The 26018-nt window shown below is 39.1% G+C and overlaps 2 protein-coding genes and 1 non-coding gene across 5 annotated transcripts; 2 read left to right on the top strand and 1 right to left on the bottom strand.

Annotated features, from left to right (window-relative positions):
- Window positions 1-227: 227 nt before the first annotated feature.
- LOC137936731 (uncharacterized) lies at window positions 228-4716 on the bottom strand. Of its 2 annotated transcripts, XM_068781585.1 has the most exons (17): window positions 4625-4716; window positions 4425-4543; window positions 4224-4332; window positions 4059-4123; window positions 3896-3934; window positions 3553-3649; window positions 3348-3444; window positions 3197-3260; window positions 3046-3122; window positions 2794-2875; window positions 2222-2301; window positions 2016-2100; window positions 1846-1914; window positions 1659-1726; window positions 1528-1576; window positions 671-1156; window positions 228-583 (listed from the first exon to the last, which is right to left on the bottom strand). In XM_068781585.1, the coding sequence occupies exons 1-16, from the start codon at window positions 4689-4691 to the stop codon at window positions 779-781; spliced, it is 1545 nt and encodes a 514-aa protein (XP_068637686.1). In that variant the 5' UTR covers window positions 4692-4716; the 3' UTR covers window positions 228-583; window positions 671-778. The 2 variants fall into 2 exon arrangements, with proteins under 2 accessions (XP_068637686.1, XP_068637687.1); XM_068781586.1 differs by lacking the exon at window positions 4625-4716 and having other exon boundaries at window positions 4430-4529.
- Window positions 4717-9273: 4557 nt separating this feature from the next.
- Window positions 9274-16706, top strand: LOC137936618 (uncharacterized). 2 transcript variants are annotated; one of them, XM_068781407.1, is made up of 4 exons: window positions 9274-9736; window positions 11442-11641; window positions 11737-11885; window positions 16293-16706. In XM_068781407.1, exons 2-3 carry the CDS (start codon window positions 11450-11452, stop codon window positions 11863-11865), a joined length of 321 nt encoding a protein of 106 aa, XP_068637508.1. In that variant the 5' UTR covers window positions 9274-9736; window positions 11442-11449; the 3' UTR covers window positions 11866-11885; window positions 16293-16706. The 2 variants fall into 2 exon arrangements, with proteins under 2 accessions (XP_068637508.1, XP_068637507.1); XM_068781406.1 differs by having other exon boundaries at window positions 11428-11641.
- A 9205-nt stretch (window positions 16707-25911) lies between these two features.
- Window positions 25912-26018, top strand: LOC137937917 (small nucleolar RNA R71). The gene has a single exon (XR_011109703.1). It is a non-coding gene; the product is annotated as a small nucleolar RNA R71 (small nucleolar RNA).

Raw genomic sequence — 26018 nt, 5'->3', positions numbered from 1 at the left:
TCTACGATTAAAAAAACCTAGGCTGGGGTTGATCTTCTCAACACCAGCTCTCCCGCTGTCGATGGCCAGAATGTACTCGTGACCTGTGGAAAAGCATTTGCACGTATTGTCATTGCAGCAAAAAAGGCTCCAAGCTGTGCCTTCGAAAACTTCCTCCTCATAGATTAGATTTTAATTAATGTTTAATGTCAAAATAGATTTTAATTAATGTTTAAACTACTAAAATCTGATTTACAGTTCTTGTTCCTTACGATAAACGTATATCATCAGCTGGTTTCTCTTCTGTGTCTATATGCTCCGATTTTGGAGCCTTCCATGACCAATCTAACAGAAAAAAGAAAAGCTCAGGTCCTTTTTAGCAACCATTGCAATCCTATCGTGAGTTTTCTTGTGTTGAAAGCACTCTGGCTCCAGTAATTTGTATAAATGTTCTATGTTTTGTACAATGAGGTGGACATCGTTTCAACAAGGCAGAAAACTTCTCCAGTTTCAGTCAACTTCATGAACTGAACAAACAAACCTGTTCATCCTTCATTGATACAGAACCAGTTTCGAGCATTTTCCAACTTTTATTCTGCCAAACCTAAAAGAAAACAAATACATTCAGTTATATTAATTCCAGGAACATCAGCAGATACACATCAAAATCCAGATCAGGAAAACTGCTTACTTGATTTCTGCGTTTGAACGAAGACCTGGTAAGTACACCTTCGTTCTTGCTCTCTGCTTCTTCTAATGTAAGATTATATAATACAGGACTAAAGAAAAAAGAAAGATTTCATGACATGGCTGCGAAATAGTCTCTAATGGTTCTTCGTTTTAGAGAAGAAGGTGGATTCAAAACGGATGATGGGCTCTTCAATACAGACTCTGGAGTCTTCTGCAACTCTATCCCGTCCTCGCAGAAAGAAGATGAATAAACCCTTTTCTTCGAGGATTCAGGTGTTCTAACTTCAAATTCCACACTTCGTGCAGGTGATTGTTGTCCTGATGGGTTTTCAGTTTGACAGGAAGAAGCATCTGTATCTTCTGTTTTGAGTTCTTCAAGGACCCGATTCCTATGCTCAGCTGAAATTGCTGTTACTCTTCTCCTGACTGAAGAAGGAGACTTTGTATTTGCGCAAAAGCAGCCTTTATCCATGTTCCAGATGCGAACCTACGAATAAGCAAACATATCGATACGGTGCTAAAAAAAGGATCATCCTAATACAAGTAATTTCGGAATCAAAGCAACCGGTTCTGAAGTTTTTAAGGTTTGCTAATCTTTGAACTCTCGAGGGTCTCAAACACCCACCTGAACTTCATTGTGTAAAGCAAAAGGGCTAGAAGGTGAAAATGTTTACCAAGTGGCAAACCAGTGGAAGGTATATAATGAAAATTAAAATTCAGTTTCTATCCTATTTCTGTCCAAGAAGAGCACAAGCTGTTATATTTGCATCCCGAACAAGCCCTATTACCCTGCTTGCAGAGGCTGGTTATGCCTCCACAAAGCAAAATGTAGGGGTATCGTTCAACATGTATATTTACCATGAAATCATCAGAAGATGTTGCCATCTTTCCTGTTTCTGATAGGCACCTGCAAAGTGCCATTAAAAGATTAGATGAAGAGAAGTGTAACCAGCACTCAAAGTAGCAGTTAGTTCTTGACAGTGTTATACCAGTCTACTGCTGTGACTTCCCCTTCATGACCTTTAAGTGCAATAGGACCGACATCAGGCTTGTCCACCTGATGAAAGACTATGGTAATTGAAATCAAATCTAAAAACAAAAAGAGGAATAACTGCAATGAAGAAATAACAGAAGAAAGTAGACGGATGATAACGTGCTATTAAGATCAAACAATACCTGCCATAAGTAGGCATTCCCGTCACTAGAACCACTCAGTATCTGAGTTGCATCGGGGCTGATCGCTGACTGCAGTTAAAGATAGAAGTAAGCCCTTCACGTTAAAGCGAGAAGCATTGATAGCTGAAAACTTAGACACATCATATTATAAATTTGACACATGAACGCACCTTAACATAAAATGACTCTATCCGGCTACCAGAGAAAGTTTTAGGGGGACCCCTCTCCAGCCGAAATATGTCATGCAAGTAAATTCTGAATCACAGAAGAAAAAAAAAACAGAATAGAGGGTTAAAGACATAATAAGGTCATATCTTAAGCAAATTGTCATGGACCCATCATAGAAAGCAAAAACTAGAGGACCTCAAACAATTACCTATTGTTCATGCATGAGGCAGCAATAAATACTCCATTTGAATCTTGAGATAGGGATGATATTCCATGTTGCCTCCGCTCCTGGAAATTAGAGGGAGAATTTCAATGTAATCAAGTCTTAAAACATTTTCAAATGTGGACTAAAACTGCTACAAGCACAAGCCGGTGCCTAGAAATCCAAACGCTAGAAATCACAATTGATAACAGATATGTGATCAACATATCACTGGTCCTTGCTTGACACACTTTTTCAAGAACAGAGTCAGCATACTTGGGCAAAATGATATGTACCAAATGTTATACGTACAACTTAAATGCGGTACACGTATTAGTTTATGAAGAGTTCTAAAGCTATCGAAAGTGGGAAAAAGCGAGGTTCTGCTGAAGCAGGGGAAGTAGCTGGTAGGTCTTCTCTCTTTTCTTGCTAAAAATTTTGCTGCCCTTTATTATTTCCTTTAAATGAAGTAGAAATATATTGTAAAGAATCAACATGAAACAATCTGTTGAACTGAAAAATCATTGAATTATCTATTAAAAATGTCCATAAAGCTCCTGGTAGAAAAGCACCAGTACCTTATCAGTGGATATCTCAGAACAAGGATGTGTCTGTGCGCAATGGTTTTTCAAGTGCCGGGTGTCCCAAAATTTTACCACACTGCAACAAAGATAGTGTTATAACAATGAAAGTGCCAGGGGGAAGAAGAAACAGGTTAGAGTTGTTGGAAGCAGAAAGAAACAAGGGTTATTTCTATTTCTAGACTTAATCAAATAGAGTGGACAGTCGAATATGAAATCTAGAAAAATACAAAAAAGTTTGCCATATACCTGTCCGCTGCTCCTGCAGTAGCAACAGAAATTTCATCTTTAAGATAAAGAACTGCCGTAATGCTCATGTTGGCTGCCTGAAATATCTGAAGTTTCAGTGAAGGTAGCAACAGTATTTACAGGTTGAAGAAAACTTCTTGAGTTCACTAACCTTGCCACGTCTAACTCGTTTTCCTTTGGTCGGAACATGTGCTCCATTTACCATAGCTGTCAACCTACAAACAACAAATTCAACTTAACTGACACAGAGGCATGACCATGCTTATAAAACAGAAATTGAAGAAAGGATCAAAAGATCTTACGCCAAACAAGCTTCTCCTTGCCTGCTTCTGGAACTAGATTTGCACCTTAAATCCCAAAGAGCGAAAGAACCATCCCTAGAACCAGACACAAAAAGATCTGCCTCCAACAAGGAGGAGAAAATTAAAAATATAAAGAGAAACGAGTATCACTATTTTCTGTTTACGCTAGAAATTTTCCTCATACAAAATATGCCATTAGACTTACCAGGATTAGATGGATGGGAGCAAATTGACTTGACACTACCTGTATGCCCAATCAAGGCTCCAAGGCATTTGCTACTCTCTACGTTCCAGATCTTTATCTGTCAATGAACCAACAAATTTTATTGGCCTTGAAATACAAAATTTATGAATAACACATGGGAGAATATGCGATCTCGCACTTTGACAAGAACAAAAGAAACACGAAACTACTGAATCTATGGAAATTAAACCCTAAGCATTGGAACTGTGCGGAAATGAGGCGTAATTGGCTATAACCAGCCAATTGACTACAGATGAAATGCTTTTTAACCACTAACATGAAGCTAAAGGAAAAAGTTCCTCACTGTTTGATCACCAGAAGTTGTCAGAATTTGGGTATCATCCTGCAGCAGAAAATTACCAATTGCATCATAAATTTGGGAACAATAGGCATTTCCCGTTTGCAACACAATGTACTGAAATATTTTAAAACTTAAAAAAAACAAACGATGTTTCTGTGTCTAATACCTTATTCCAGCACATATCAAATACGGCGTTATGATGCGCCACCCAATGGCAAACCCTTGCTTTTGCTGGACGAGAAACGGGAAATGCAACCATTTAGAGAGAAGCAAAATGAAAGGGCAAGAGCACATATCTGCGATTCTACAGCTTGAAAATTTACAGACGAACCTGAATTCTCAAGGCCGTGTGCAAGTGAAGACAACTTACGGCGTGTGTCGTAAAAGCTGATATACCCATCTTCATCGGACACGGCAAGAATATGACTATTTCTATTGATCTTAAAAAAAAAAAAAATCAAGAATACAATCTTACACGATGATAAAATTAAACTTTGAAAAGAAAAATATTCGACAAAATAATAAAAAAAACCTTGCCGAAAGAGACAGCGAGCGGAGGAGACGTTGCACCATCATGTTCGATCGTCAGTATGCCAGCCCCAAAACTGCCGGAATCGGATGAGGGACTGCCTATAAAGGGTCTCTTTCGAACTGACAAGAAGAAAAAAGCTTTTTAGTGGATCGACGACAGTAGATTAAAGTATTAAACAGCAACAAGTAAAGGCAACCCACCTCTTAACCCATTTAGCTCTCTATTTCTCAGATCTTGAAAGAATGACGATCGATTGAAGCTCTGCATTTCAGTGAGCGAGCGGCCAGCGAGAGAGGAGAGAGAAAGGGAGAGACAAAGAGAAGTGCGTAGCAGAGAAATTAGCTGCCTTTGTTTTCTCTTTGGGCGCGAAAGTGTGAACTCTGCCTGGCGGGAAATTTGAATTTCCCGTCTTCCTCCAGAATAAATTTTGAGGGACGCTCTACATTGCGGGCCCTTTTTTCAGCTTAGAGTTTGGACTTATCGTTGACTTGGCACACACGTGCACAACGTCCGGGAAATCGTAAAATTACGGACGCAGCTTTAGAATTTGAGGGCCTCGAACAAGTAAGAATTAGATAAACCTTTTTTATTTAATTTTTCCCACCGTTGGAAACAAAATTACGTGATAATTATTTTTAAAGTTTTATTGGAAATATTTCCTATCAGAAAAAAATAAAAAATAATATTGAGGAAGAGGCAAATCCTCAATCAATCTGACCAATTTTGCCCCGTACTATGTTTCATTTGTTATCGGTTTTGTTCACTTTATCTCAACATTATTGGATTCATTAGATTAACTTCTTTTAAATCACGTAATGGGGGGTTAGTCCACAATGAAGTGGAATGAATTCCCCTCGCATTACCTAAATCATCACAAATAAAGCGTTAGTACAAAATGATTTGAATTGAACTCCTCAGGGAAAAACGATGGAAAACTGATTCCACCTTTTTTTTCGAATCATTCACTTACCACGAGTGACGGAGTTGCTTCTTTTCCCCTCCACCCCCCCCCCCCCCCCCCCCCCCCCAAAACTAAAAATCCCTCTCGTTTCCTCTTTTCCTCCCCTCTCGCTCGACCTTCGTCTCCCGATGAATTTTTTCGCCCAGCCTTCTTCTCTCGTTTTCGCTCTTTCTGCTCCCTCTGCTGGCTCTCGTCTTCATTCTCTACTTCCTCTACTTTCTCTTGTCATCTCTCGTTTTCACCCCATCGCCCTCTCTCGGCCTTCCTATTCTTTCTCCCTCTCTCTTTTCCCTCTAGGCTTCCCTTTTCCTTCTTGTTCTCGCTCTTCTCTTTCCTCCTCCCCCAATTTCCTTTGATTTAACCTATTCCGGTTTCGATATCCTTCGATTTCCTTCAATCTTCTTCGATTTTCAATAGTTAGCATCGATTTCTTCCATTGGGCTTACATTTCCCCATTCAGCGGTGATTTCCCCCAAATTTCATAAGGTAAACTGAAACCCTAAATTTTTTTTTCAACTAATTTAGTATTATATTTAAGTTAAATTTAATTTTTGTGCGTAATTTATTTTGATTGTGGCCTAATTATGGGATTTAGGGTTAGGGTTTATGGGATTTAGGGTTCAAATTCGTGTTGATAGGGTTTAATTTCAGGATTAGAGTTGGGGTTTGGGACTTTTAGGGTTTTAAGGTATAGTCTTTATGTGTGGAATTAGGTTTTATGTTTTTTTTTTAAATAGGGTTCTCAGTTTTTGGGGTGATAGTGTTTTAAGTGCTTAGGGTTTAAGGTTTAGGGTTTAGGGTTTATTGTAATTTGTTTAGGGTTTAGGGTTTGGGGCTTATTTTAATTTGTTGGGGTTATCGGTTAGGGTTTAGGGTTTAGGGGATTTAGTCCGGGTTTAGGGTTTAGTGACTGCAAAGCCATATGGGGCTCTACCAGGGGTGTTGGGTGAATTTGGACTCGATGAGTTAGGGTTTAGGGGTGTTGGGTGAATTTGCATTATTGTAGTAATCTACAATGAAATTAGTTGCATTGATTTTGAAATATTTTAGAATGTTGTTGAATATGTTTGAAGTGCTATGGAATGCATTTGCCATGTGGTGAGGAGATTTTGGAGTTATAAATGTCCACCACATGGTATTTTGTTATTTATTGGTTGTGTTTCTGTGTGTCTCTAGTTACTACGACCGGTAATGGTTGTCTAATAATTTTTTTTTCCATGATGACCATCTCGGATTTAGATTATAAATGGCTGAAAGAAGACCACAACCCCTCAATCATATGACATTTGGACCTTCGATGATGACAACAAAATGCTCGATCTCTTAGTCGAGCAAGTCAATATGGGGAACAGGATGCCCAACGGGGTTTGGAACCATGAAGTGTATTTGAATTGTGTTAATAGATTCAATGAAAATGTAACTCATAAAAAAACTGTTGAGCAGCTCAAGAATCGAACAAGATCATGGAAAAAAACTTACCAAACAGTAACGAGTTGTCTCAACACTAGTGGGTTTGGTTGGGATACAACCACAGATCGAGCAACTGCATGTCATTTTGTATGGTAAGACTATATCAAAGTTAGTAAATTATGATTGATTGTAAAATATTTTTTATGTTTTTCCGCATTACTAGAACTCTATTCCAAGTTGTCTAAATGATGTTTTATCCTTGTAGGAGCATATAGAAGCTGAAAAGTATAGACAACAAGGTTGCCCTCTTTATGACAAATTGGCTTTGGTAGTGGGAAACTCAATAGCCATGGGGAAAACAAGTCAAAATGACGAAGACATGTGCAATGATGTCCAACATGAGGAAGAAAATTCACGCTTGGATATGCTCGAGGATGTCGATTTAGATAGAGATACTCCTTCGCCATTCTTTACAGAAAATGAGTCAACACCTGATCAGTCTCCAAGTACTAACCCATCAACTTCAAGTCGTCGTAGAAAGATACCGCAAATGGCCACCGATGATAGTATTATGTTCGTTGATACAATGACAAGAATTGCCACCCTATTGCAATCTTTACAACCTAAAGATGATAAAACCGTTGGAGATAATTGGTATGAAGCCCTCGCAGAAATCCCGGACCTATCGGTAGAGATGAAGTTTCACGCTCCTCTATTGTTAGATACACCAATGAAGAATGACATGTTTACGAAGTTGCCAGTGGAAGAGTGACTTAATTGGCTTAAATACTGTGTTGGTGAAATGTAGTCAATAGTTTTAAGTACACTATGTATTTTGGGACGATTGTTTTGAAGTCTAATTATGTTTTTTTAATTATGACTTTATATGACATATCATTGATAAATTATGAATCTTATTATGGTTAAGATTTGGGTTTTCATGATTGTTGTGTTCTTATTGTGTGGATGAATATTGTGGGTGTGTGATTGGAGATGGCTTTATATATGCGTGGTTGAAAATAGGTTATGATTGAAGATAAGGGTATGTTTTTGTGTTTATGATATTTAGGAAGAAACAAGAATTATTGTTATAGTCGTCATTATGGTTGTGGTGATTGTATTTGTAGGTTTCCATGAAAGACAAAAATAGGAATACAAGAATGATTTTATTGACATGTCTTATATACATGATAGGAAGATACTATCTCAACCATAGGTATAGACGTGCATTACGTCCTCGTGGGATTGGTGGTCCGATTAGCAGGTGAAAATTTGGATGAAGATACCGATGATAGTGATGATTTTGGGGATGAAGGCAACCTATCAACAACAATGCAGAGGCGTTTTGCATTAGAATCCATTAGAGCTGCACAATTTTGAGATGCCATAGCAACTAGCATGTGGAGTGATTATTAGTGGTTATGCTTTATTGCATTTGAACATGTATGTTGTCGTTCGTATCTACTAAACTAGTAAGTTGATGATGTTAAACGCATAAACTCGTTGTTAAAAATAATTTACTCTAATTATATTCGTTGTTGTCATTTTATACTTTTCTGTCACGTGTTTTAATTTTATTTATTAAGTATTTGTATACTATATATTATGTTATTACAAAATAATTTATTTATTAATTATATTCATTTATGTTATTTTTAACTGTTTTATGTACTTTAAATAATTTATTCTAGTTACATGTAATTAGTATATTAATTTATAATAAAATGTAATCATTAATTGGTTTAATAATGCAATTTTTATAATTAATTAAACAATTAGGTTTATTTATCGTATTCCCTTATGTTATTTTTTAATTTTGATTAATTTTATATAATTTATTATAGTCACACGTAATTAGTATATTAATTTATAATGAATTTGAATCATTAATTGGTTAATTATCCGATTTTTATAATTAATTAAACCATTAGGTTTATTTATTATATTCCCTTATGTTATTTTTTAATTTTTTATTAATTTTATATAATTTATTCATGTCACATGTAATTATTGTTTTAATTTATAATAAACTATAATCATTAATTGGTTTAATTATCCAATTGTTATAATTAATTAAACCATTACGTTTATTTATTATATTCCTTTATGTTATTTTTTATTTATTTTTATTAATTTTATATAATTTATTGTATTCACACATAATTATTATTTTAATTTATAATAAATTATAATCATAAAAGATTATTCATTCTCTTATTTATTTAGAAAAGGATATTAGAATCTGTTTTCCGGGCACTAAGTAATAATCGGGGAAAGATTTTTCCAAATTATTTACATGATGCGATTTTTCCAAATTATTTACATGATGCGCGTACCACCCTCCCCCGTCGTTACCCGTCGTTAATTATTGTTTTAATTTATAATAAATTATTCATTCTCTGGACACTGGAATCTGTTCCGGGCACTAAGTAATAATCGGGGAAAGGTTTGCGCCCCCCCCCCCCCCCCCCTCAACAATTTCTTCCCTCTCGGCTTCCTCCCCTATTGTTTTTTGTTCTCTTCTCCTTCTCTCCTCTCCCTCCCGCTCGGCCTCCCCTATTTTTTTCTTCTCCCTCTCATCTCCCTCTCGACCTCCGTCGCAGAGCACGAGAGGCCAAGCCTTTGTTGCAGAGCCTCTCGGCCTCCCTCTCTTCTCCCTCTTGGCGTACCGTCGGAGCGCTGCTTCCGCCACCATTGCCCGTTGGCCCGCCATCATCGCTCCCTCTCCCTTCTCGCTCTCGCTCTTGTCTTCCCCCCCCCCCCGATTTCCTTGGATTTAACCTATTCCGGTTTCGATTTCCTTCCCCCGATTTCCTTTGATTTAACCTATTCCGGTTTCGATATCCTTCGATTTCCTTCGATTTTCGACATTTAGGCGTCGATTTCTTCGATTGGGCTTAAATTTCCCCATTCGGCGGTGGTTTTCCCCAAATTTCAGGAGGTAAGCCGAAACACTATTTTTTTTTTTTCAACTAAGTGTTGTATTTGATTTAATTTTAATTTATGTGCGTAATTTATCGTGATTGTGGGATTTAGGGTTAAGGTTTATGGGATTTAGGGTTCAATTTCGTCTTGATAGGGTTTAATTTCGGGATTAAGGTCTAGGGTTTTAGTCTTTAGGTCTGGAATTAGGGTTTATGTTTTTTTTTTTTTAAATAGGGTTCTCGGTTTTTGGGGTGATAGTGTTTTAAGGGCTTAGGGTTTAATGTTTGGGGCTTTTAGGGGTTTTAAGGTCTAGGGTTTATGGTTTGGGGCTTTTAGGGGTTTTAAGGTCTAGGGTTTATGGTTTGGGGCTTTTAGGGGTTTTAAGGTCTAGTGTTTAGGGATTGGGGATAGGGGTTTTAAGGACTAGGGTTTAGGGTTTATTTTAATTTGTTAAGGTTCTCGGTTAAACTTTAGGGTTTAGGGTTTGCGGCTTTTAGGGGATTTAAGGTATAGGGTTTAGGGTTTTTGGCTTTTGGGGGTTGTAAGGTTTAGGGTTAGGGTTTATTTTAATTTGTTAGGGTTCTCGGTTAGGGTTTAGGATTAGGGGGTTTAGTCCAGTTCAAACAAGGCTGAGTCGTCTACACGGGCGTCCATTAGCCAACGAAACCCGACCCCCATCAATGACGATGTACGGTTCGTAGTGACCGCGAAGTCATATGGGGCTCTACCAGGGGTGTTCGGTGAATTTGGACCTGATGAGTTTGGTTTTGCATTGTTCTAGTCATTTGCAATGAAATTAGTTCGATTAATTTTGAAATGTTTTAGAATATTGTTGAATATGTTTGAAGTGTTATGGAATGCTCTTGCCATGTGGTGGTGAGATTTTGGTGTTATAAATATCCACCACATGGTATTTTGCTATTTGTTGGTTGTGTTTATGTGTGTCCCTAGTTACTATGACGGGTAATGGTTGTCTGATAATTTTTTTTCCACGAGGACCATCTTAGATAATAGATAGCTGGAAGAAGACAACAAACTCCTCGATCTTATGACATTTGGACCTTCGATGATGACAAAAAAATGATCGATCTCTTGGTTGAGCAAGTCAATATGGGGAACAGGATGCCTAATGGGGTTTGGAAGCATGAAGTGTATTTGGACTGTGTCAATAGGTTCAATGAAGACTCAACTAATAAAAAAATTGTTGAGCAGCTCAAGAATCGAACAAGATTATGAAAGAAAATTTACTAAGCAGTAACGAGCTGTCTCAATACTAGTGGGTTCGGTTGGGATATTAATATAATCATTAAGTAATATAATATAGTTTTTCATTAATTAGGATATTAATATATTCTAATACTACATGTTAAATCACTTATAAGTGTAGTAACCATGTTTATTTTGGTTAATTATATGTTTAGGTATATGTTCTATTTAAGTATATTATAAAAAGTTACTCATTCTCTTCTTTATATCATACTTTTCATTTGGGGGCACTAACACTAGAATCTGATTTCCAGTGTACTTGAACTCATCTACACTAATACCCAAAGATGAGTTGAAGTTGAATCAATTCATTTTAGTTCAATTCAATTCTTCACTTCAATTCAAGTTCATTGTGGACTAATCCCCCCTGAGTTTGGGAGCTTGTAAAGCCCTAAACCTCTTCTTACTGCAATCTTGATACCAAATTGCTTTTGCTCACAGAACTTTGTTGCTAGTGACTGAGATGAATGCGTTCAAGGCATTCAAAGCGCGTGTGCCGATTGAGTGGAGTCCTCACCTTTACATTACCCTAGCTAGGGGCTTGCCGGGCACCAGGAAACTTCACCGGCGGACGTTAGAAGCCATGCGTCTTCGGAAATGCAACCGAACTGTCATGCGTTGGAACACACCAACCATTCGTGGAATGCTTCAGCAGGTTATAATGAGTCGCTTTTTCCATTTTCTCTCTTCTTCTTCTTTCTGTCTATTCTTTTAATTACTTATCAACTTTTCTTTGTGGATTCCTTGTAGGTGAAGCGGTTGATAGTGGTTGAGACAGAAGAGATGTTTAAAGCTCGGAAGGCACAACAAGCAGCCCACCGAGCCTTGTGCCCGCCCATTGTCGTGAATCATCTTCCAATGGCTAATTCTTCTGCGTAGTCATCTCCGTTTCTTCATAGGTTGGTCTTTAATCAAATGGATATTTTTGATACGTCGGTTCGGCTGCCGTTTGTTTTGATTGTTGATTTTTACAGCTTCTTGAAGTATAATTACTGGCTCTGATCGTGTCAGAGTGATTGACAGATTGAAGCAGAAACTATTTGAGTCACTCTCTTAACTAAGGCTTGAACACAAGTTAGTAATGAACAGGCCGGAAGAAACCTGGCCATATTTTTCTTCTATCTTCTTTATCAAGAAAGTTTCCAACTGAACAACAAATGTTTGCTACATAATACACAGTCATATTCCTTTGCTAGCGTCAATGCTATGCCAGCCATAGAGTCTCAAATGTCTATTTTGGACTTGATTTTGGTTGTGATTATAAAAGCATAGACTACGAAGCTTGAATTATGTGGCCTTATAACTCTCCTGACTTTTAGTTTAATGTACCTCTTATCTATCAGTGTTGGTTATATATTGATTAAACAGGCTTAAGTGCAAGTTACCCCTTATCAATTGTTTGATTTTATTATTGACATCAAGTGCTCATACTCGATTTTAAATATAACCTATGGGTTTTTCTTCACATGGTTATTGTAAAAGAGGACTGAATCTGACTTAACAAAAATTATTGATGCTTTAGAAAACCCTATCCAGTGTCTCCAACTTATATGCTTTTGTAGGAAGCTGATTGAATATATCTTGCTTGTCTAGATAAAAATGGTCAATATTACTCTGCTCTCCAACTTACAAGAGAAAATCCTTGTACTAAGAGGACATGCTTTAGCCTTATAGACTCCATTTGACAGGAAGACACCATATTACAAAAAGGGGGATGCTAGCCGTTTTACTATGAACTTTAGATCTTTTGTTGAAGAACAAATCTGGAGAAGTCTTACATGACTCTCATGGGAAGAAGGTTACCATGAGGACATGCATTAGCTTTAAGGAATCCATTTGATAGGAAGACTCCATATTACAGAAAGGGGAATGCTAGCAGTTTACTATAAATGCTAGATATTTTGTTGAAGAACAAATCTGGAAGAGTCTTACATGACTCTCATGGGTGTCAGAGTTAGGTGGTTCCGTCCACCCCTGATGGGTTAGGTACTTGGTTAGGCGTTTGACATGGTACCAGAGTTGGGCACCACGTTCCGCGTTCGAATATCGGGTGATGCGGTAGTGAACAGGAACGGTGGGTGTTAGAGTCAAGTGGTTTCGTGCACCACTGATGGGTTAGGTACTTGGCTTTCCGCTCCCTAACAGGTCAGCCTTTACGAGAGTATTGGCTAGGCGTTTGACATGGTGGGCACCACGTTCTGCGTTCAAATCCTGATAGAAGCGGTAGGGAACGGGAATGGTGGGTGTCAGAGTTTGGTGGTTCCGTCCACCACTGATGGGTTAGGTACTTGGCTTTCCGCTCCCTAACAGGTTGGCCTTTTCGGGAGTATTGGTTAGGCGTTTGACAATGGGAAGATGGTTTAGCCAAGGAGGATTTTTTTTAGCATTATTAACTTTATTAGAATTGTTTAATTGTTGTAGGACATATTTTTTAAGAGTGTGCTTTTGGTGTAACTGGGATATAGGAAGTTAAATTTAACTCAAATTTCATGTATTCTCTTTATTATAAATAGATACTCAGTGTACTTAATTTACAACAATCAATGGTTTATTTTCTTTTTTCATAAATTCAACACGGTACCAGAGCAAGTTTTGGAGAGAATATGTTCCTTCTTTTATCTATCATCTCTATAGTTTTCTTTTTTCCTTTAGTCTGCTTATTTTCCAATGCCTTTTTTCCTTGGACTTCACACTTTCATACCACACTTTTCATGTTGGATATTATATTGCTGAAAAGATCTATGAGTCTAGTTTCTAACACAAAAATAATTTTGTCAATCAACATCTGAAGTAGCAAAGGTTAAGTAGTAAAAAGAATTTGTGCGGCAATAAAAAGCTTCATTTTTTCGAGACATTTCATAGCATCACGAATGAGAATGTATATAGAGAATTTTATCTCAAAAGCTCTATGAGTTCATTTTCTATCTCAAGAAACGGTTTCTCAATTCAATTTTTCTTGAGCGATCTCAACATTAAATGACTCTAAGGTCATGTTAGAAACTATTACATGTGTAAATCTGAATTTTAAGCTGATTTTTTCGTTTTCGCTTTAAAGTTGCTAATTTATTTTGCCCAAGTCTCTTATTTGTATTCAAACTCTAACACAAGTTTTCACTAACATGAGTCCTTTTTGCTGGTCTTTTAAGTTGTTTTATCCTTTTTTTTTGTGTGTGTCAAGACTAATTACTTCCATTAATCTATTGATTTGATGAACGCCTCCTTATTTGGAAGTATGAGTGTTGTTAAGTTTTTTATACATTTTTGAGTTTATTCATTATTTTTCATCACTTCAGACCAATGATTATAGACCTACCTGCAAAGAACAAGATTGTGTCCAAAATCCAACATAAATCAAGTCTTTTTATTTACCCAAGTGGTGATTTTACTCGAGTTACCCTTAAATTATGAGTAACCTTTTTTTTTTCAGCCCTAATTTTAGGCATTCCTTCAAAATTGAGTGGAGTTTTTTTATTTAGACTTTGACGTTTTTTACTAGTGTACGGAGCTTTGTTGTTCGGTTAGAAGTAATTTTTTTTCTCATAGATTTGCTTTGTTCTAGCTGGGTTTTTATGTCCATTTTATCCCCAGTTTGAGGGGAGGAATTAGAATAAGTACAAGAAAGATGTATTTTATTTCAGATGTTGTGGTAAATTTTATATGACCAGAATATCTTAGGGGGAGAACAAGATGAAGACTTTTTCAGCCAAAGAAATTTGAAAACCAAGTTTGAAAAACAAAATCTTTTTCTTTGCAAGCTAAAAGTTACAAAGTTCAGCTTGAGGGGAAGTGTTAAAGAACGAATATGGAAGAGTCTTCCATAATTCCATGGAAAGGAATCTCATGGGAATAAGGTTCAGCCAAAGAAGAATTTTAGTATTATTAGACTTCTACTTTGTTAGAATTGTTTAATTGTTGTTGGACTTATCTTTTAAGAGTTGTACTTTGGGTGTAACTGAGATATGGGTAGTTAAATTTAACTCAGATTTGATGTATTTTTTCTATTATAAAAAGAGATGAATTATTTTCTTTCTCTATAAATTCAACATCTTTCAACCCTGTGGTATCCATTACTCCTCTTGGACTTGCAGAATTGTTCTACATTGCCTAGCCTGATCAGGTTGCACCTCATCTTGGATCCTGATAAGGGGTGTTGTTTGTGTTCCTTTCTCTTGTGAAGTAACCTGTTTTCATTTGGAGAAACAACCTATACACACAAGCATTTTTCTGGTATGCTCTTAAAGCCTTGCTCAGTCCTGAAGTTCTAGGATAGCCTTCAGTGATATAGCTTCTCCTACTTTTCCCTGTTTCTGTCGACCAAATATAATGGAGTGAAGAGATCTGTTAATTGATCTCTTATCGGTAGATCATATAAATTTCTGTTATAGAGGATTTGAGAACAGACTCCTCCGTGTGCATGGTTTCACCAATGTCTACCTATCTGCTGCATATCCTCCAGCCTCATTTATCTTCTTTCCTTCCCTTCATTTGCCACCTTGCTGACAATGTATGTGCCCGTTGAGTCATCTTCTTCTTCCATTGCTACTGCCTTCAACTCTGATGTCTCCAACTTCCTGTCAGTTGTCATTGCTGAAAACATCTGAGGCATACCTCCAGATAAGCAGTACAACACATCATGAGGGTAACTAACAAAAGGCAAGGTCACCCATATAAAATAATTTGTTTAGTGGAACACAAAGAGGAAAGATTCAATATCAAACCTTTGATGCCCATGAGCATTTCAGCTATTGACATGGTCAAATAATTTGTTTTTAAGATGAATCGATTACATTTTTGTAAAGTAACCAGTTGATCATTTGTATTGGGAAAAAAGTTTGCAAAGAAAAGCTTTTTATCTTTTTTTTTAATTGATGATGAAATTAATAGAAATGTTATGACTGCAAAAGCTCCCATTGTTCGAAAAGAATATCATTTTCTGAGCACTCTTCAGTTATTATTTAGGTCCTGGAAACAGTACAAACAGAAATGATAATTCTTCAATGTCTAGGTTTGAAAGGACTTCTTTGTTCTTTCCTTTTTGCTGAAGATTTGTATCCCATGCTTCTGGTTGTAAGAATAAATACCTACTGTTGCTCGCAATTTGGCAGGCTAATAAGGGTCTATTATCATCAATCTCTCTTTTGATCAAACCCTTCCAAGCTTTATTTGCCCTCCGTTTACCTTTTGGCTTTTCATATCATCACCTTTTTCTTTTAAAACAAAGCCAGTTAATTCCACATATAGTGTCTGATAAATTAGTATTGTTTTCTTTTTTTCTGTCTTTCTCATTCCTTGCTCTCTGCTTCCAGGATATGCTGTAATTGTAAGTAGCCTCATGCCTCAGAGCGCATGGAAAGTTTTTACATCTGAAGCTGTGACTCTGGAGGTCGTCTTGGAACAATTGCACTTGTCTTGATCTCTCATAGATTCACATAATAAGGTTATTTTGTTGTTTGTGTATGTTTCAGCCCAATCACCAAGCTGACAGCCACTTAATTTCATTTGCATCATGTTAGGATTACACCTGTTGGCCTCTGGATAGTAGTCTTAAGATAGGCCTTTGTATACAAAAGGTGCCATTGCCCATGTGAGAATGGGGAAATATTGTTTGAAGGCCAGGTAATATGAGCGCCAAAATGTGGTGACGGAAGCCAGTCCCTGGCATGCCCTGGGAAAATTTTGTTATGAATGATATTAGCAGCCCTGGTATTTCCTTTTGCTTAGGAGAATATTAGCAGCCCTGGTATATTTCCTTTTGCTTAGGAGAATCATTAGATCAAACCAGCTGAAATTCATCCAGGTTTGGGCATATCGGATTATGAAATTCAGTTTATTTTTATTGATTTATAGTAATGTAGCCGACAGACTTGGGCTTCTTTCTACAACTCTTTCAAAGGGTCAACCTGGGGTTCCTTATCTTCCATTGAAGATGCCAGTAAAAAACTGACTCGAGAAGAAGATAACCAGGAGTGCCCACTAAGAGAGTAGCGATGCAGTCTTCTTCATTGCTTCGTTCAACAAGCTTAAACGTGCGAAAACTCTTATGCCTCAATGCATTCTCTGATGCACTCTGGTCTTCCATTTTTGTTTGAAAGAAGAAAACAAAACGAAGTGTTTGCAGCAGATGGATTTGATTGGTTTTTCTTTTACTGGGAGAGATGGTCTGAGAAGTGATGATATAAAGGATTCCCTTGATTACAAGACAGTTGAATACTTCCTGGCCAAAGAGCTATCTGAAACTGGTACCTCTGCTCTAAGACCCTCATCGAGTAAAATGTTACTCTTCTTTATATCTCGATGCACATACCGAGCCTTTGTGTGATCATGGACGTATTCGATTCCTCTGGCAGCATCAAGTGCTATCTGAATTTTGACATTCCACGATAGAGGTTGATGACCTGATTCGATCAGTTTATCATCAGAAACTTCCCCAAAACGTTCAACTGTTACACTTTGTGGATGAAATTGAATCGAAATGGAAAACTATCTGTCCGTTGGTCCGATTGGACTGATCGTGGCTAGATTCATGAGAGGAGGCCTCCCCCTCCTCCCCTTTCCCAGCTTTGAAGGTGAGGCGCCGTTTCCCTCTTTTTTGTCCATAAGAAGCTCAGGCTAAAAGAAAGAAAGTCCCTTCCTGTTGACACAAGCTCCCAACTGTCAAAAACGAGAGGGGAGCCCTCCCCGGAGTCCAGCATGTGAATGGCACATAACCTCACAGGTTCGCTGGATTGGCGACTTATTCTAACCAGAGTAGCAGATCCGAGCTTAGAAAACTACAGCGAAGCTACCTTTCAGAAGTGGGTCATGAAGATGGTCAACATACTGGATCTCATCTTCTTAATTGTAACTTTCTCCAGGTAAAGCAACAAACACAAATTCTGTTAGGGTTTCGAGTCTGGTGTGGGAGATCTAAAATCCAAGTTAATAGACCAAGTCCCAGAGCCTAGATCGAGATGGGTCTGACCGAGTTACACTCGATTACCAAGCTAATCCTGAGTCGACCTGAATCAGGCTAATTTTCACATGAGACAAGGTACGACCTCCAATCAAATCACCCTCCTCAAAATCTGGGTCAACTCATGACTGAGTCAGACTCCCCAAATTGAATTGCATGCCTAAAAATTCTAGTAGACCAACCCATTATGGGTTTCAAATTTGGCACGACAGAGAACCCATGGCTACTTGGAGCAGAGTCGGATTAACTCAATTGGCCACCAACTTAACTCGCTCTAAGCAAGGCGATTATTAATTTTATTCAGGGACCATAAGGTAGAAAAACAAAATGAAAGTGCTGAAGAACTGTGTCACCTGCTCTTTCAATACGCCAAAATATACACTTCCATACCCTCCTATTTTCCTTCTTTCATCAAAGTTGGCTGTTGCTTGTTCGATCTCATCCCACCCAAATATCACAGGTCTTCTTTCTGTCTCAAAAGTTGGCAGAGAATAGTATTTATTATATATTCATGAAAACAATCGTTGCTAATACTATTTATCAAATCCGCTAGTTTAAGAGTCGTCAAGAGAAACCAGAAATAGAACTATCTTGGAGCTTGCAGAATCAGAAAGCGCAGTTCATTTGAAATAAAGAGTCTCAAATTAAGATTATAAGGATTCTTCGATTTTTATCTTACTTTTCAAATTTTCTCTGCGTGAGGACTGGATTTTGGCAACTCTTTTAACCTTCGGCCCTTCTATATTACTCTCACTTTCCTGCAATTTCCATCTTCTGTAAGGATAAACCGGGATTGCTGCAGTTTACGTTGTGACTACTGGGATTACGATTCCGAGTACTATCGGTACCGTCCGCTTCTTTTCTGTGAAAATGGGACAAAGATGAAATATGTTTTCGTAGTCTATAACTCCAGGAAGAATTAGAAATGTCTTACTCACTTTCGTTTAAATCGGGAATCACGGGGTTGGGATCGATTGAGGGCACAAACAGTACCCACCCAACATTAATGAAGGCTAGATCTTCCCGTTCCGTGTTTAAACTCTTAATTCCTGCCAAGCTAGAAGACAGAAAATCTGCAATTTGAGATGCTGTATCTTTCTCCTGAACTGTGTATGTCACTACCACCTCAGCGTTTGCAGTCAAACGCCCGCACAAGAGGTGTATCGGAAGTGTTTCTCCTGCGAAAATATCCGTTTTTCCCTTCATCAACACTTGGCCGCTGTAGATCTCGTTTGTGTCGACGAAGACGTATCGCCGGACTTCAGCAATACGCAGTGCAGTAGAATTAGCCGGTTGCGTCGTTGGCGACGCCGTAACTGCATGGGACTTGGATGAGATATTCTTCTATGCCAGACGCTTGATGGGTTTTATTTCAGAAGCCTGTACAGTGTAGAATTTGGCAATGCCTTCTATAGAGAGGCCTCTGGAATGTAGTAGAGATACGAGTTTATTCCAACAAGTGAAAGGCTAATGCTGCTTTCCTTGTTACCACGCCGAAATTGCGTACGATGAAGTGAAGTGAGAGAAAATAACAGAAAATAATGAACACGAGTAGAAAGCATGATATGTATCAACACTTCTTGCTATCATTTTCTGAGTACCTCAAAAGTTAGTTTTTCCCTTTTTGTAAGATACAACTTCTTCTGGTATAGTAAAGAAGTATAGTGTTCTCCATCAATGGGGCTTTGGATGGACTAGATACATATCTAAAAATTCATTGAATTTGACTGCCCTAGTTGGAAGTATGCATCCTGTTTCCATTTTCAATTTTATGAATTTTAAAATTCGGGCTTACATTTTGGTATTGGAGCATAATCTCTAGTACTATTTTCATTTCCATTAGTTTTATGAAAATTTGTTAATTGTAACATTGAGAGTCGAGGTCTTTGTGCATGACCAAGAGGCTTCTTTTTCAAGACGAGCTCGAGCCAGTCGATCCTCTACAGTGAAACACCGAGAAGAGGCATTGCGTGCGCTAGACCTGGTTGAGCACCAGGTGCACTGCCCGCTGTGTGTGCCAACGTTGGTTGTGCACCAAGAGCACCAATGGAGGCGTTGTGTGTGACAGCGGTGCAAGCATGGTGGTGGAAACAAATGCGTGCGCCCGCGGGAGAGGAATGTTGTTGGCCAGCCTACGGCTGTCATTTGGGTCCACAGACGGGATCGTCGATGAGAAAAACTGAATGACGGTGCTCTAATAGGTCCCAGTCAAAGCTCAAGGATAAATTGCTCTCTTTAGGTGAGAACAAACCACAAATTTGGGATAATTTTCTCTCCCTTCTTCTTTCATTGAAAGGTTTAAATACACCTATTTATTACAATTCTTCCTAAACTCAAGACCACACCCAACGTAATAGAAACTAAATACAAAAAGCAGAAATAACAACTCCCTAAAGAATCGGACTCTAAACGTTCCAGCCCCGAACTTATTCGTGGTTTATCAATAACCCCCACTTTCACTGGAACCTTGTCCTCAAGGTTCAAAGTAGGGAACTTTTCTTGCAATTCCGCTGCAATGAAATATCTAAAGCAAAAGGCAGGTCGGTGTTGGCTTCGTTATTGTCTCCTTGAGATTCATCATCGATGTTACCTTCCAATAGAAGAAGGTGAGGGTCCTTGCATTTATGACCACAAGAGAATTTGTCATCACAGTTGAAATAAAGTTCCTGTGCACGTCTTCTTTGTATCTCATCCCAAGATAGTCTCTTGATAGGTGAAGAGTTTGTTGTTGTTGGTAGAGCCAATGGGGTGCTTGTAGGTAGTGGCAGGCGTGAAACCCTCCTTTGTCGTTGTAGTTGTTCGTCCTTCATGCGAGTCAAGCTTATCGGTTCCTTTAAGGTTTTAGGCTTGACCATACAAATCACTTCAGAAATTTATGATGGCAAACCACTCATGAACGACCCAACGAGCACCTTTTGTGACCAACCGTGAACCCGATTACCTAGCCTCTCGAACTCTTTTTAGTAATCACAAAGGGATCCGATATATCGAACTTTGCATAAGGCTTCATCAAAATCTTCACATTTTATTGGTCCAAAACGAGCCCACAGTTCCTCCTCAAATAATTCCTAAGACATGAAGCGACCTTCGTCCTGGTAAGCGCAATGCAACAATTGACACCATTGATTAACTTCTCCTTCAAGATGAAAAGATGCTAAAGAGACCTTTTGGTTGTATGTCGTGCCTTGATATTCAAAGAATTGAGCTACTCGATTGAACTATTCTGTTGGATCATCTCCAGAGTATCTTGGAAATTCCAATTTTGCTATTTTGGAAGAGAAAATTTGTTTGCCCCTAGGGTTCTCCTCTTGATGAGAACGAAAAGATCCTTCTCGCCAATTGTTGTTGTTACTAGAGGTTTCTTTGGTGGACAAGAATTTTGAGAGCTTGTTGATGGATTCCTCTAATCGTTGCATTCCATCTTGAACTCCATCGAGCCCAGCCTCCACAGCTTCGATTCGCTCTTTGTTGGATGCTATTGTAACGAAGGTCACTTGGCTATTTTTTTTCCACGGGACACCGATTTTGGTGGTCCCTCAAAAAAAATTAAAAGGCTAATGAACGAGTGATTGTCTCTCCCGTTGTCAATAGCTTTCGGCCAGAGACCCGGCGAGTGTCCAACGGCTCACCTGGCGCCGCTTTTCTCACCAAAGACGTTTGGTGATCCCAACGTTGATGATTCTCTTGAGCGTCGCAACAGAAGCGATTGTCTCTCTCGTTGTCTACAGCTTTCAACTGGAGCGCGGAGATTGTCTGAGACAATTCAGTTCATCTCCTACAAATTTCAATTGCAACACTGTACACGCCATCACTGTAGTCGATCATAGCATCGTCTCCATCGGATTTTGTTGATGTCACACCCAATTTTCACGCCATCATCCATGTGAAAATCATAAGGCAAGACCGAAGCTAAGGGTCCCCTAGACACTGCCGTTGTCATACTCATCGTCATTGTTCACTAGCACCTTCGTCGCTCCATCCGTCATCACCTCGTCGTATTTCGCCATCGCCCATTGCCATCGCCTTCATTCCCTCCGACTCTATTTCGACCTTCACCTCCATTGTCGCTGTCGGCCTTCACCTCCATTGTCGCTGTCGGCCTTCACTACTACTGCTTGTTGCCGCTGTTAGCTCTCCCCCAATTGTGTCGTCTCAAAGAGCCAAACCTAAGCCCATAATTTCCCCCCTTGACGCCCCTGTCCCACGCATGGATGAACTCACACGTGTGAATTTTACACGTACTAGGGGGAAAAAAACCCTCACTTAGACCAATGGGGCAATGCACTCTCTTCAATTTTATCCACCCTAAGCCACTACTAGTGCTGTTGTTCTTCCACATCTCTTCACTAGAAGATGTACTCTCTCCATCTCTTCATCTGCCGTTGTTCTTCCACATCTCTTCACTAGACGCTGTACTCTCTCCATCTCTTCATCAGACGATGTACTCTCTCCATCTCTTCATCAGACGATGTACTCTCCATCTCTTCACCAGACGATGTACTCTCTCCGATTCTCTCAATCTCTTCACCAAACGATGTACTCTCTTCAATTCTGTCTGCCTTAGCCGCTACTAATGTCGTTGTTTTTCCCATCCTTTTGCTTCCAAGACCTTCAAAACAAATCTATTAGTACAAGATAATTGGCCAATTTAACGGTGCATGATAAGGGATTATCGTATAATTATTTTCTCATTTAAACCCCTACTAGATTGATGATCAAATGCATCATTTCTATTAGACGAGGTCCCTCCACTGAGTCAGATAAACGTTCAATTTAGTAACTGAATAAAAACTGATTAACCAATTAAATTTTCTGTAATTACTCGGCCAGGTCAACTAAAAGATAGTGAAGCTTAATTTGATTGCGCAACCAAAACGGGAGACAGCCCCCTCCCCTTGGAAGGACTGTTGGAGTCCCTCCAGAGCCCCTCCCATCACTATGAGGAGCATTCATCACACATCAACTCAAAAGGCAAAGACCAAATAGGGGGTTGGACAATGGGTGCAATGGACAAACATTTCTTCAGTGTCTCAAAAGCAAGAATACAGGTATCATCAAAGGTAAAAGCAACATCTTGAGCAAGTAAATTCATCAAAGGACGAGAAATTTTGCTAAAGTCTTTAATGAAACGCCTATAGAACCCAGTATGGCCAAGGAAAGAACGCACCCCCTTCATAGAAGTAGGTGGTGGCAGATTGGCAATTAGGTCAACCTTGGCTTTGTCCACTTCTACACCCCGCTCAGACACTACATGTCCTAAAACAATTCCTTCTTTTACCATGAAGTGGCATTTCTCCCAATTCAAGACTAAATTGGACTTAATGCAACGGGACAATACGAGTGAAAGATTGTGAAGACATGTATCAAAACTAGAGCCAAACACAGAAAAGTCATCCATAAAGACCTCTAAAAATTCACCAATCATGTCAGAAAAGATACTCATCATGCACCGTTGGAAAGTGGCGGGCGCATTGCATAAACCAAAAGGCATGCGTCTGTAAGCATAGGTGCCAAACGGACACGTGAATGTGGTCTTTTCCTGGTCTTCTGGAGCAATGAGAATTTGATTGTAGCCGGAGTATCTATCTAAGAAACAATAAAAATTATGGACGGCCAATCGCTCTAGTACCTGATCAATGAAAGGTAGTGGGAAGTGATCCTTCCTAGTGGCGGAATTAAGTTTTCTATAGTCAATGCAGACGCCACTTGGTGGTAGTTCTTGTGGGAATCAATTCACCACTCTCATTTTTCATTATCGTTATCCCCCATTTCTTAGGGACAACTTGAATTGGACTCACCCAGGTGCTATCGAAAATAGGGTAAATGATTCATGTCACAAGCAACCTGATGACTTCTTCTCTCACAACCTCCAGCATATGGGCATTTAACCTACGTTGCATCTCACATGAGGCTTTAGTCCCCTCCTCCAAATGAATACGATGCATGCATATGGAGGGGCTAATCCCTTTTAAGGCATCAAGAGTCCACCCCAATGCCTCTCTGTGTGCTTGTAAAACATCAGTCAATTGTTCCTCCTGCTCAGTACTCAAATCAGAGGAAATAATGACTGGTAATGAGTTCATGGGCCCCAAGAACGCATACTTCAATGTAGGAAGAAGTGGCTTAAGATCTAGCATGGAAGTTTCAAGAGGTTTGTCCAAGTCAAGAGGAAGAACTTGTGGATGATCAGTTGTGATAACCTCATAAGCTTCCTCCAACAGAGGTACAAAATTAAGTAAAGAATTAACCTCTCGGAAATATGTTTCCTCATCGAAATAATCCATGTCTAAAGATGTTATGCAAGACTCAAAAGATTCAAGAGTGGATTCGTCATCAAGCATAACAGTTTCTATCTTAAATGCAGGACTCAGATCATCAAACTCAAGTGGGTGGTGCCCGACATTAAATACATTCAATGAGACCTTAAAATTTGCAAAAGACAACTCCAACTCACCACTTTTACAATGAATGATAGCATTAGATGTGGCTAAGAAGGGACGTCCTAGGATGACAGGAATTTGGTTGGTCACATTGACTACTAGTTCTGTATCAAGAACAATGAAATCAACCTGGAACAGAAATTTGTCCACTTTTATCAAAACATCTTCAACTATTCCTCGTGGAATCTTGACAGAACGGTCAGCTAGTTGAAGTGTGATGGGAGTAGGCTTCAATTCCCCCAAACCTAATTGTTGGTACACAAAGAAAGGAAACAAATTCACACTTGCCCCTAAGTCAAGAAGAGCTCTCTGGATGGTATGTTCACCAATGACACATGAAATTGTGGGACATCCAGGATCTTTAACTTTAGGAGGAGTGTTGTGCTTTAGAATTGAGCTTACATTCTCAGTAAGAAAGACCTTTTTGTTAACATGTTGTTTTCTCTTCTGTGTACAAAGGTCTTTAAAAAATTGGGCATAGGCAGGGACTTGCCTAATAGCATCAAGAAGTGGAATGTTAATGTGAACCTTACTAAACAGTTCCAACGTTTCATGCATGCTATCTCCTTTCCTAGGTGGGCCCGATAACCTTTGCGGATAAGGAGCTAGTGGGACTTGGTTAGGGATCTGCTTGGCTGTTGGTGGAGAACTTGGAGGTTCTTCACCCAATGATGTGTCCCCATTGTCATCCTTTGACTCCTTAGACTTAGTGGTCCCTACCCCATTGTTCAACTCACGACCACTCCTAAGGGTGGTTATGGCTTTGGCTTGCTCATGGTGGGGTTTGGAACTCAACCCACTCTCATGTGTGCTTTTGGGGTTAGAAATGGTTTGACTCGGGAGTCTATTTTGTGCTTGTTCACTCATGTGGCTGGCCAACTGAATCACTTGCATTTTAAGTTTAGCAACGGAGGACTGTGTATTCTGCATGAATAATTGAAGTGTATCCTCAAGTGAAGGTTTTTGTGGAATCAATGGCTTTTGAGTGAAGTGTGGGCGTGAATAAACCTTGGAGGACCCCCAACCTGTGGGCCCTTGGACCATGAGAAATTTGGGTGCCTAGCCCAACCTAGATTATATGTTTCTGAAAAAGGATCGTTCCGGTTTGGTCTATGAAAATTCTGGACTGCATTCAAGTCCTCAAGGAGCTTTGGGTAGGATTAACTAGATGGACACATTTGTGTGGGATGAGATGAACCAGAGCATATGGCACAGACAGTAGATGGGTTAGGAGCAGGTGAACTCTTGGACACCATAAGGGCATCAAGTTTTTTAGTCAACCCCTCAATCTTGGCCATGAGCATAGGTGTTTCACTAACCTCGTAGAGACCCCCTCTTTTGGCTTCGTGGAATCTCCTATCAACATTAAATGACGAACCCCATTGCTGAGATTGATCACTCAACGTTTCAAAAAAATCCCACGCCTCACTAGCACTCTTACCCATCAAACTCCCACCACTCGTTGCATCTACCATGGATCTAACCTGGGGTGTAAGACCTTGATAAAAGTATTGCACTAAATGCCATTTCTCAAACCCATGATGCGGACACCTACGGATCAAATCCTTCCATTTCTCCCAAGCCTCATAAAAGTGTTCACCCTCCTGCTGCATAAAGTTGGAGATTTCTCTCGTGAGGGC

This window comes from Aristolochia californica, unplaced genomic scaffold (genome assembly GCF_029961685.1).
Source record: "Aristolochia californica isolate CCGP_79_NKW_82.1479 unplaced genomic scaffold, dmAriCali1.0.hap1 SCAF_7, whole genome shotgun sequence".
NCBI lineage: Eukaryota > Viridiplantae > Streptophyta > Magnoliopsida > Piperales > Aristolochiaceae > Aristolochia > Aristolochia californica.
Note: the sequence above shows the minus strand (reverse complement) of the source record. Positions and strands in the feature narration are given on the sequence as shown.